This window comes from Tiliqua scincoides, chromosome 6, assembly GCF_035046505.1.
Source record: "Tiliqua scincoides isolate rTilSci1 chromosome 6, rTilSci1.hap2, whole genome shotgun sequence".
Classification (NCBI taxonomy): Eukaryota; Metazoa; Chordata; class Lepidosauria; order Squamata; family Scincidae; genus Tiliqua; species Tiliqua scincoides.
This window is the reverse complement of record NC_089826.1, coordinates 87,745,988-87,758,565: the sequence shown is the minus strand read 5'-3', so window position 1 is coordinate 87,758,565 and position 12,578 is coordinate 87,745,988. Positions and strand designations below refer to the sequence as shown.

General features: G+C 48.2%; 1 protein-coding gene across 1 annotated transcript; it reads right to left on the bottom strand.

The window, feature by feature from the left end:
• Window positions 1-871: 871 nt before the first annotated feature.
• On the bottom strand, window positions 872-11,629 carry KLHL42 (kelch like family member 42). The gene is made up of 3 exons (XM_066632177.1): window positions 10,763-11,629; window positions 2,728-2,921; window positions 872-1,709 (listed from the first exon to the last, which is right to left on the bottom strand). Exons 1-3 carry the CDS (start codon window positions 11,608-11,610, stop codon window positions 1,264-1,266), a joined length of 1,488 nt encoding a protein of 495 aa, XP_066488274.1. The 5' UTR covers window positions 11,611-11,629; the 3' UTR covers window positions 872-1,263.
• Window positions 11,630-12,578: the final 949 nt, after the last annotated feature.

Here is a 12,578-nt window from a genome sequence, read left to right as displayed (position 1 = left end):
GAGCCTGTAAACCTATCAAGAGAGATTTCACGAGCCCTGGGGCTGGAGGAACAGACTGGGTTGGTGCACGTTTATTGCGTTTGCAGCCTGTCCTCCTTCCGCTGCTGGCCTGCTCAGTCTTCCTGGCCAGAGTCATCAGAAGCTATTTTCTGGGGTGGGGGGGGGGGGGACTCTCTTCAGCTCACTAGCCCTCTCCTGGGAACAACACAGCCTGGATTGCAGAGGCCTACACACAAGAAAGTCTGGTGAAAAGCTGGTTAGTTTTACAAAGACCTCAAGGAATGATGTCAGAGAGCATTCCAGCCTCTTCCAACTCTGGTTCTACACGTCTTGCATGATACAAGAATCAATCTTTAGTTCAATCTTTCAACACAACGCTAATTGGGAAGTTTGGGCAGGTTTGTTCCAAGAGAAATTGAGCTGAAATGCAAGATGAAATACTAACTAGATCAAAACTTGAACAAGGTAACCAGTTAATTACACAACCAACACAATACTTTCATGCTTAATTAGTTCAGAATAAGACAGCAATGCAGGGATTGCAGGCCTGGCTGACAGAGGCATGCTCGGCCTTGAGGGCAACGCTATTCACAGCCCGCTTCAGCTCAGATTAAGAGGCAGCTGGATGTCTCTCAGGATTAGGGGATATTTTACCCCTTACACTGAGTAACACCCGAGCCTGCCCTATGGGGCTTCTTGGATCCACACCGGAGATATAGCTGGTGCAAATCTGGGAAGCCTGGTGTAACGCCGGGAAGGGGGTTATGATATGGTGGAGAAGGCCTCTGCCAATCTGGCCCCTGTGCTAGACCCGACCCACCCCCAATCTGCCCAGAAACACCCCTCCCTGCCACCCTCCTTATGCCCTCTTCACCACCCGGTGCAACTTAATCTGCAATGTCCAGCAGAATGTCTCTCCTAGGGCCCAACCCTATCCAACTTTCCAGCGCTGATGCAGCTCTAAGGGAACAAACATTCCCTGACCTCAAGGAGGCCTCCATGACTGTCCCTCCACTGCAGGTTGCGGTGCATACACTGTTGGCTGGATTGGGTTAGGTGCTGGGAGAGACAAGAGTCATAACTCTAATCATGAACTTCTTTTCCTTGTTTATGTTTCCCCTCCCTGGCATTAAATTTAATAATAAAAAGACACCAGGCATAAAAACAATCTGCGACACATCTGAAAGCATGGTGACTGGACAAAGGAATCTCTTGCTCGGCAACCGATGAAGTTTATGGAAAATAAAACTGCTCTGTTCACACTCAGATCAGATTTGGCAAATATAAAGAACAGACCAACATGTTTTGTCCAAAGGTTGGGAAATGCCTCAGTGACTCCCAGCTATCCAAGAAGATATTGTACTTCAGAAAAACCCGGTGCTCCAAGCTTGTCGACAGTGTGACGTCTCTGTTCAATATGTAGATCCCGTCATTGTGAAGAGTGCAAGTTAAATTAAGGCCAGATTTTGAAGTGTTCCCTTTGAGGTAGAGCCACTCCTTGGTGGCAACATTGTAAGAGCGTACCGTCAACATGTCCTCATTCTGGTTGGATTTTTTATCTGGTCCAAGTTCATGGACGCAGCCTCCAACTATGTAGATCGTGTCCTCCACAGACAGCATCTGTTGCTTGCGAATGTGGATGTCACACACTTCCAAGTTCGTCCAGGTGTCAGAAGTAGGACAGTATTGCAAGATATTCAAGTTCCGCTCTGAAACAGAGAAGCAGTCAATGCAAAAAAATTAAATTCAACTTCCTTGTAGAGTGGCGACCAGAATATCAATTTCCAGGACAGTTCATGGTTAAAGTGTGATTTTCAAGGTAATATACTTTTCCTTCTCAAAAATGTGGAGAAAAAAAACTTGTCCCTCTTGTCCTCTGCACAAGAGACTATTACTGGATATTGTTGTTTTAAAGCAGTCATTTTTCATCTTTGTCTATCATTACACAGCCAATCATCATTGTAAAGTAAAGAACCGCCCTGGGACCCTTTGGGGAGAAGGGCGGGGTATAAATAAAGTTTATTATTATTATTATTATTATTATTAAAGTAAGCAAAAAGTTTTTATATGAACTACAGACAAGAGGGCAACTAGAACCTCGTGGAATTTGCTCCCCACCTAGCCTAGATCTCTAGGCACCGGTCCATAGCAGAAACTGCCAGTACAACCCTTAAAAGTAGCAACTGCTGCTGCGCCGGTGCAAGACAAAAATAGGATTTACCGTTAATGGGTTTTCTGGGATATTACCCTTTTAGAAAGTTATTTATTTTTTTAAAAAAGGAAATTTTTAAATTTTGCAAATCTCTGAGCCATGATCTACATTCAGGTCCTCCGTTTTTGTTTGGTATATTGCAGATACGTCTGCAAGAATTTTTTCTACATACCCATCAGCCTACAAGCCCCAAGTCAGTATCAGAAGAAAAAAAAGTGCCTTCCACTAGTGTCCAGGAGGCTTCTGAGGACACTGGAAGTCTATATGCAACCTCTGGAGGGGCGAGCAGAGCCCCTAGGTAAGTAATTGTGGTACCCATGAATGGATTTCATTATCCGCAGGATTCAGTATCTGTGGAGGGGTCCTGGAACAGATCCCCCAAGGATGCCAAGAGCTCAATATACTTATTAGGAGATATAAATAAGGAACTACAAAAAGTGTTCTATATTTTTACTTTAATTTAGAACATGTCAAAGAATGTGCAATACAAGGTTCTTCTCAAGAACTAGACTTACCTCTTGTAGTGTAGCCTCCCATGACATAAATCTTGCCCTGGCATTCACAGGCTGAGAATTCCACAAGGGGGCTTGGCAACGATGCCACAAAGTTCCACCAATCGTGCTCCGGGTTGTAACATTCCACGTTGGAGAGGGACTGTCCACCAATGGCATAGAGCTTTCCAACGACAGCCAAAAGCTTAAAATTAGACCTACAAAATAAAGATTTTAGAGGCAGATTCAAGAGCAAATAAAAATTTATCTCCATCTATTTTCTTTCAGTTAAAGACAGTGCTTTTAGCCAACAGACATATGATCGGTACATCTTGAATTTTGCTCTTCAATAGAAATATTTATACAGATTCAACCTTGCTATACACTGATTTTTTATACACAGATTTGACTCAACACGAATGGCCACTGCAAATGAGAAGGAATGTGCTGATCCCTGGAGAAGGGGGAAAATGCATCTCTTTAAAATCACAGTTTCAGCAGAGAGTCTCAGAATCAAACCCCTGCAGATATTGAGGCACAACCTTATTCCATTAGGAGCAATGGTGGGGCAAGAAACCTGGAAATGGGTCTTTAAATCTGTTTTTCCACTGTTTTTTATCCAGGGATTTTTTTAAACCACTAGCACAGTGGTTCTCATACTTTTAGCACCTGGACCCACTTTTTAGAATGAGAATCTATCATGACCCACCAGAAGTGATGGGTGGGTCTATCATGACCAGAAGTGACATCATCAGGCAGGAAAATTTTTAACAATCCTACCCACACTTACCCAGGAGTAAGTCCCATTTACTATCATTGTTAAAAGCACATACATAATAGCCTGTTCAAAGTACAGATCTGTAACATTTTCCAAAATGGCAGCATTAAGTCAAATATATTAAAAATAAAATACTGAAATGAATGGGAACCCACCTGAAATTGGCTCGCGACCCACCTAGTGGGACCAGACCCACAGTTTGAGAAACACTGCACTGGGGGTTCTGCAACAGAATCCCAGTGGATAATGAGGAACGACCTGTATATACACATACCTCATGCAAAGTTTGGGTCAATAATTACTTGAGAGCAAGCCCAAGTGACATTAAAAGAAATTACTTCCAAACAGCAGATGTAGAATTTTCAAGCCAGTGGGTGTTTCTTTTATCTGCCTGCATTCATTAGAATGCACCCAAACAGTGAGCAAACCAGGAATCTTAAGGGCTTCAGCCTTGCAGTCTCAAAAGGAGGCATTTCAGAATGTCAGAGACCGCAGAAACCACGGGATCCAAGACCCGCATGCTTCATACTTTTGATTTTCTACATTTTTTATACCACCCTTTCTCCAAGAAGCTCAGAGTTCCTTCCCTCCTTTTTCTCCTCATGTCAACCCTGTGAGGTAGGTCAGGCTGAGAGAGAGAGAGTGGCTGGCCCAAGGTCACCCAGGAAGCCTTGTGGCTGAGCAGGGATTTGAACCTGGATCTTCTAGGTCTAACTCCCAAACTACTACACCACCCTGTCATCCTGAAAGGCTTTTTACATTACTAATATTAGTAAGCTCTTCCCATCATTGAAGTGACTAAAAACAACATGTGGACCAATCTTACTCACAGGGTTTTCTAAACACACAGTCACCAGGAGATGTTTTTATGGTATATAAGATATTTAACTCATGCCTTTATAATCAACATTGAAGATACCCACCCACCTCACTGATCATCTGCAGCAAGTAAGAACCCCACAAAAGTGGTGTAGCTAGAGGGGGTGCAAAGCATTAAGTTTTACAGAGAGCCTCATCATGGCGTTCAAGTGCCCCCCCCAAGCCATTCCAGGCAGTGGGAACAAAACGGAGGTGTATACAATCAGGCAATGTTATAAAAGTGGATTATCTTTGTTTAAGCAATGAATGACTTCACTAGGTATGATTCAAATAAGTACATTTCAATTTGAAGTTTATGCAGGATCTTTAGCTAACTCCTTTATCCTCAGACTATTTCAACAGGTGCAATTTTGAGTTTTTCCCTGATTTGTCCTACTGAAATCAAGATCGTTATGGAAATATTTCATCGCGTGTGAGAATTTTTACAAAGTTATTCGTTCCAGATAGATTTTTGTCATCTTCTCAGGTTTGCATATTTAAGAAGGGGGGGGACACAGTTCTAAAACCCAACACTGGTGACATTTACTAATAGGTCACCCTGAGCATTTCCGCTCTCCACTAATAATTTTCCCCTTGAAAGCACCTGGGTTAGCCAGGTAACCACATGTATTCAGAGAGCCATCATTACTTCAAATATAGTCACACCTTTCTTAAAACATTATGTTAAAAAACACTAGATGCATGTAAATAGATGGAACAAATACTCCACAGAGAAAATGCAGAGGAAAAGTGGGGTCAAACTCTTTTAAAATAAGTAAGTAAATAAAGAGTGCTTGTAAATACATTAACTAGAGAAGAAAAGAGCTACCATTTCATTACATGTACATGTTGGCAACCTTCAGTCTCGAAAGACTCTGGTATCGCGATGGTGGTTCTGGAACAGCGTCTAATGTGGCTGAAAAGGTCAATTCGGGAGTGACAATCCCTTCCACACCAGGAGCAAGTGCAGTCTGTCCCTGGTCTGTCTCCCTGGCTATGGGCCTTCCTTCTTTGCCTCTTTGCCTCAGACTGTTGGCCAAGTGTCTCTTCAAACTGGGAAAGGCCATGCTGCACAGCCTGCCTCCAAGCGGGCTGCTCAGAGGCCAGGGTTTCCCACTTGTTGAGGTCCACTCCTAAGGCCTTCAGATCCCTCTTGCAGATGTCCTTGTATCACAGCTGTGGTCTACCTGTAGGGCGCTTTCCTTGCACGAGTTCTCCATAGAGGAGATCCTTTGGGATCCGGCCATCATCCATTCTCACGACATGACCGAGCCAACGCAGGCGTCTCTGTTTCAGCACTGCATACATGCTAGGGATTCCAGCACGTTCCAGGACTGTGTTGTTTGGAACTTTGTCCTGCCAGGTGATGCCGAGAATGCGTCGGAGGCAGCGCATGTGGAAAGCATTCAGTTTCCTCTCCTGTTGTGAGCGAAGAGTCCATGACTCGCTGCAGTACGGAAGCGTACTCAGGACGCAATCTCTGTAGACCTGGATCTTGGTATGTTCCGTCAGCTTCTTGTTGGACCAGACTCTCTTTGTGAGTCTGGAAAACGTGGTAGCTGCTTTACCGATGTGCTTGTTTAGCTCGGTATCGAGAGAAAGAGTGTCGGAGATTGTTGAGCCAAGGTACACAAAGTCATGGACAGCCTCCAGTTCATGCACAGAGATTGTAATGCAGGGAGGTGAGTCTACATCCTGAACCATGACCTGTGTTTTCTTCAAGCTGATTGTCAGTCCAAAATCTTGGCAGGCCTTGCTAAAATGATCCGTGAGCTGCTGGAGATCTTTGGCAGAGTGGGTAGTGACAGCTGCATCGTCGGCAAAGAGGAAGTCACGCAGACATTTCAGCTGGACTTTGGACTTTGCTCTCAGTCTGGAGAGGTTGAAAAGCTTTCCGTCTGATCTGGTCTGGATATAGATGCCTTCTGTTGCAGTTCCAAAGGCATGCTTCAGCAGAACAGCGAAGAAAATCCCAAACAAGGTTGGTGCAAGAACACAGCCCTGCTTCACGCCACTTCGGATGTCAAAGGGGTCTGATGTGGAGCCATCAAAGACAACAGTGCCCTTCATGTCCTTGTGGAAGGATCTGATGATGCTGAGGAGCCTGGGTGGACATCCAATCTTGGGGAGAATCTTGAAGAGGCCATCCCTGCTGACCAGGTCGAAGGCCTTCGTGAGATCTATGAAGGCTATAAAGAGTGGCTGTCGTTGTTTCTTTGAAGTCTGCTACAGGCGAGGTCATCCAGGATCGGACACAGCAGATGGAACGCTGGGTGCAGCACTACTCTGAGCTATTTTCCAGAGAAAATGTAGTCACCGAAGAAGCGCTGAACAACATTGAGTGCCTGCCTGTGCTGGAGGAACTTGACAGTGAACCAACCCTAGAAGAACTTCACATGGCCCTTGACTCCCTTGCCTTTGGTGAGGCACCTGGAAAAGATAGCATCCCTACTGAAGTCCTAAAGTGCTGCAAAGAGATCATCGTCACTGAGCTGCATGAAATCCTCTGTCTCTGCTGGAGAGAAGGTGGAGTACCTCAAGACAAGAGGGATGCAAACATCATCATGCTGTACAAGAACAAAGGCGACAGGGGTGACTGCAACAACTACCGTGGCATCTCTCTCCTTAGCGTTGTAGGAAAGTTGTTTGCCCGAGTTGCACTAAAGAGGCTCCAGGTACTTGCAGAGAGCGTCTATCCAGAATCGCAGTGCAGATTCCGAGCCAACAGGTCCACCACCATTTCATTAAGGGAGATCAATATATACAATATTTCACCTGCTCTATTGCTGATTATCAGCCCAATCCTATCCACACTTTCCTGGGAGTAAGCCCCATTGACTCTAATAGGACTTACTTCTGAATAGACATGCACAGGATTGGTGAACTGCTTCATGGAGAAAAGGGGCTAGTATAAATGCAATAATCCTGCTTGCCCACATATATCCCTTTTTCATTTGAGGGAGCAGCCCAGAAGGATAACCAAACTCTTCTCCCAGTTAGTGTCCTGCCTGGGGCAGTTCGTCCTCAACACAACAAAACAGACATATGACTACTGTATATGTAAAACATGCATTTGTCCCAAAACATGCAGGATGGGTTGTGGCTCCTTGTCAGATATATCTCTGGTGGAAAACTTGGTTTGGTAATGTGTTGTGTACGTAAAGGCCCATAGATCAAGCAAATATGGCTACAAATAGAACATCCTCACAAGGATTTTATTCTTCAATGATCAGAAAATATCACACGTTCAGGAATCATATGCTTTTTTCTGTAAGTCTCACCTGAAATTCTTTTAGGGTAGGGAAAAGTCGCATGAATCAAATATGAAAATTCAGGTGCCTTCTTCTCTCAACCCTCTGCCTCTAGACACCCACTTGGGACCCTCCCTGATGGTAGTTCATCATCACTTGAAAAGTGATGCGTTTTGTTTTGACAGATCTTTGGCCGGCATGATGGTTTATTTTGGGGGCTGTCTTCCCTGGCGTTCTAAGAGCCTGGCTTTTCTGTGTTTAGCTAACACTGCCTGCTGAGTTTTGTGTGGACAATGATTCAACCAACACACTCAGTCATGTGAGAGAGGTGTACAGGCACACATCCAGTGGTGTAGCTAGAGGGGGTGCAAAGCACTACGTTTTACAGGTAGCCTCACCGCAGCATGCAAGTGGCCCCTCCCCCTTGGAGCCAGTAGGCTAACACCTCCGTTTTGCTCCCCCTGCATGGAATGGCTCCAAAGGGGAGGAGCACTTGCATGCTGCAGTGAGGCTCCCTGCAAAACTTAGTGCTTTGTACCCCCTGGTTACACCACTGCACACATCTTTCTACCGCATCCCACCCAGACCTAAACTGTGAAAGCTGTGATTGAAACTCATCCCTTGTTCAGCAATGACCTCTGAGAACAAAAATGAATGTGGTGGGGGGGGGGGTGTTTAGGAGCACAGTCCCAAAGAATCCTTCCTCCGTTTGCTCTCCACAGAGAGCAGGGTTGATACAAAGTTGTTAAACACCTGAACGTTTTATCTATCAAGAAATAAGCCTCATAACAGAAATATCTGAGAATGGATGTATAAATAAATATTAATGCTTTAAAAATATATACCAGCAATTTTCAACTGGTGTGCTGCAGCACGTTGGTGTGCCATGAAAGGTCCACTGGTGTGCCACAGGAGCTTGAAAATCACTAAAGAAATCTTCTGCAGCTCTGTTTCTAGGGCAAATGTCTGTAATAAAGAATTGTCTGACCCAGCTCCACAGATAATTCACTATAGACAGTTGCCCTAGAAACAGAGCCCCAGAGCCCAGAAGAGTCTCCCCGAAGGCAGAAGCAACCTCATAAGTGGTGAAGATTATAGAGAGAACCATAGACATCAGTGTGCCACGAGAAGAAAACTGCTGATATATGTGTATATGGAACTCTAGCAATATAAACTTTTCTTAAACAAGTGGCAGTCTGCAATTTTGAGATGTGTACCAGAAGAGAAAGTCAGTCTGCTGCATTCGGTAGAGTCCCTTCCCCAGTTTTGCCTCTGGTCCAGGTGCCATGCAATATAGCATCGATCCAGAGAAAGCTGCAAATATGGGCTGTCCAACCCCTCATTGTCTGCCTGTGTTCCCCCCCCCCCCATACAACATATATGAAGTGCACATAAACAGAGACAGACTACTGATTTCTTTAGCTCAGAACAGTCTACACTGACTGGCAGCACCTCTCCAAGATTTCATGAAAGGGACCTTTCCGAGCTCTACCCATGTTGCCAGGAGCCAGGGAGTGACGCGAGAGGAAGAACAGACAAAAGGAAACACTTCCTTACCCTGTGTGTGTAATTAACCTGTGGAAGTCCTTGCCACAGGATGCGGTGATGGCACCTAGCCCAGGTACCTTTAAAAGGGGATGGACAGATTGATGGAGGAAAAGTCTGTCGCAGGTTACAAGCCATGATGGGCATGTGCAAGCTCCTGGTTTTAGAAGAAGGCTACCTCAGAATGCCAGGTGCAAGGAAAAGGCATCAAGATGCAGGTACCATGTTGTCTGCATGCTTCCTGAGGCATCTGGTAGGCCACTGTAAGATACATGAAGCTGGACTAGATGGCCTTTGGCCTGAACTGAAGAACAGCAGGGCTCTTCAGAACCTCTGAGATACGGTTCCTGCTCCATTCTGAAGTGAACCTGCCTGAAGAGCTTATGACCCAGGATCCAGCTGGTTCAACACTCTGTTTCCAAGAGCAGGCTCCATGGCGACAAAGGCAACAGCACTTTGCTGTTTGTCAGACAGCATTGCATAACTAACAGATACTGAATCCATGAAGTGGACTCCATTCCCTGAAAGCTTACATTGAAATGATTTGTTAGTCTTTAAAAGGGGCCACAGGACTATGTTGTTTTTGCAGCAATGGACTAACACAACTACTTCTGGGGGGTCCCACCTGCTCTTTCAGTGTTTTCAAAGGAGAGATTGATACTGAAGTGGGCAAAATTCTATGCTCCTGCAGTACACAAACACCATCAATCTCCACATGGTTGCATTCCATTGTATTAAGCCACCCAAGGCACACGGAAGTTGGCTGTGTCTTACACATCAGTGGCATAGCTAGATGGGATGCAAAACACCAAGTTTTGCAGGCTGCCTCACTGCAGCGTGCAAGAGGCCCCTCCCCTTCAGAGCCATTCTGGGCAGTGGGAGCAAAAGAGATGAAAGCAGGATGGAGCACATGAGCAGTCAAAGCAAAACCTCAGTTTTGCTCCCATACCCCAGAATGGCTCCAAAGGAAAGAGGGAGGGGCCCCTTCCATGCTGCAGTGAGGCACCCTGCAAAGCTTAGTGCTTTGCACCCCCTCTAGCTACACCACTGCTCCAAATCACAGGTGGGACATGGTTACCAGTTTCTGCTCAGGATAAGAAACCACTGTGGCAGGTTTGAATGAGCTATCTGGAAGCATGCACGCGCAACCCAATATGCTATCAGGACAAGCTTTTTATGGTCTGGTACTAGTAAGTCAAAGAATGCAAGCCAGTTTAAGACTAAAGGGACAATATCATAACTGTCACAGGGGGCGGATACTCCCAATTTACTTGCTCTTCCCTGTCTCTTCGGAGCCATTTGGAGCAGTACCCTTCTAGCTCTCATCTTCCTTCCCACCAGAGTACCCAGTGGCTAAAATATACTTTGCCATATTAGGTTGCAAACCCAGAGGCCATGAGAAATCTGCAAGGGTGTCTTTCCACCTGGCCTGCTGCCCTCACCAAGCCTCTTAGCAAGCTGAAATCTTCCTTCTTCCCCATCAGCCTCCTTGAGAACACATCCAAGTACTCCGAACTGAAAAGAAAGCATTAATCTCTGATGTGCTCGCTGGAGGTCTGTCCGCCGCTTCTCCTGCTTGCGCACCTGCCACAGCCGTGCAACAGGATGTGCCAGTGCGAGGCGTTACCTTTTCTGGTTCATGGAGGCCACCTGGCTCCACTCGTTCAGGCAGGGGTTGTAGCAGTGCGCAGCGGAGATTTCCTGGCTGGTGATGCGGTAGCCCCCGACGATGAACAGGTAGTTGTCCAGGACCGCGGAGCCGTAGCCGCGGACGTTGACCAGGTCCGGGGGCAGGTTGTTGGCCAGGGGCAGCCAGCTGCGGGTGAGCTCGTCGTAGCGCAGCATGGAGCAGGGGGGGTCTTCCTGGGGCCCGGCCAGGTTCCCGAGAGCGACCAGGGCCGCCGGCCCCTTCATGCGCCCGTCCCGCAGCTGGAGCCGCAGGGGGCCGGGCAGGGGCCGGGCCGGGGGCCTGCGCAGCACCTGGTGCAGGCGGGCGGCCATGAAGGCCAGGCAGGCGTCCTGCAGCTCCTGCAGGCCGTACAGCTGGGCCAGGCGGTGCAGCTCCAGGCAGTTGGCCAGGCGCACGCGGGAGCGCAGCAGGCGCAGCAGCGGGGTCACCTGCAGGTAGGAGGCGGCCTGCACCAGCTCCTCCAGCAGGGGGCGCGCCTCCTCCTGCTCCTGCTCCTGCTCCTGCTCCTGCTCGAGGCGGGCCAGGCGCGAGGTGCTCACGAAGTCCAGCACCAGCTCCAGGCCGCGCGCGCTCAGCCCGCCGCGCAGCTGCTGCACCCGCGCGCCCGCCTCGCGCATCCCCGAGCGCTCCAGCGCGCGGAAGAAGTCGCTCGCCTCCAGCAGCCGCCGCCGGCACACCGGAGGGAAGCTGCGCTCGCCCAGCCGGATCAGCACCTGCGCCTCCTCCTCCTCCTCCGCTGCCCGCGCAGCGCCCGCCTCCTCCTCCTCCCGCTGCTGGTGGGACATCGCCCCGGCCCGGCCCGGCCCGCCGCCTTCCCCGTCCCAGCTGCAGCCACGGCTCGGCTTGCGCTCCGCCCGCCCCTTCCTCTCTCCTCCCACTGGCCGGCCGCGAAGGGCCCAGGCAGCGCCGCCTCCGCGTCCTCCGCAAGCCCCAAAAAGGCCACGCCGCAGCCTGCGGGCGCGCCCCCCCTCTCGCAGGCAGCCCGCAGGGAGAGGCGCTCGAGCATGCACAGAGTGCCTTTCCTGGTCCTGCTGGAAAGCCTGCAGGGAGACCGACGGGGCTGGCTTCAGGGGGGCCTTTTTTCAGTCGCCCAAGGACAGAAGACAAGCACGGCGCAGTCAATAAAAAGGGTCGCCACCCGGCCTGCTTGCTCTGCCCCCGTCTCGGTGCAGCTGGTGGGAGTCGCGCAGAATCATAGCTGCGCGCTGCGCAGATCCCTGGAGGAATCAACTACCAAACACTCAGCGTTCCTTCTCCGCTTCTCCAGCACGCAAACCACTTGGAACAGCACTCTTCAAAACATGTCGTGCAGGTGCCAGGATAGTCAGGACAGCACTAAGCAGGGCATGAATGTCCTCCTGCTTCCTTAGGGCTGCCTGATTTCACCAACACAATCCCAGCAGATTAAGCTAGTCTTTAATTGACAAGAGCTGATTTTAGTGAGGAAATACCTAAGAGTGGGGTTAAGGATGTACCGATGTTCTGGTATGCTACTTTAAAAAAACCTGTGTTAAAGTTGCCCTTTTATTCCAACAATGATTTGTAGCTCTGGTTTATTTAATTGTCTCACCCATCTTACTGTCCAATCCTATGCATGTCTACTCAGAAATAACTCCCATTAAGTTCAATGGGATCTAGTCCCAGGTCAGTGTGTATAGTGTCTAACCCACTTTCCAGCACCGACAGAAGGGCAGTGCAGCTCCAAGATAAGGGAACAAACATTCCCTTACTTTGAGCAGGCCTCTGTGAGTAC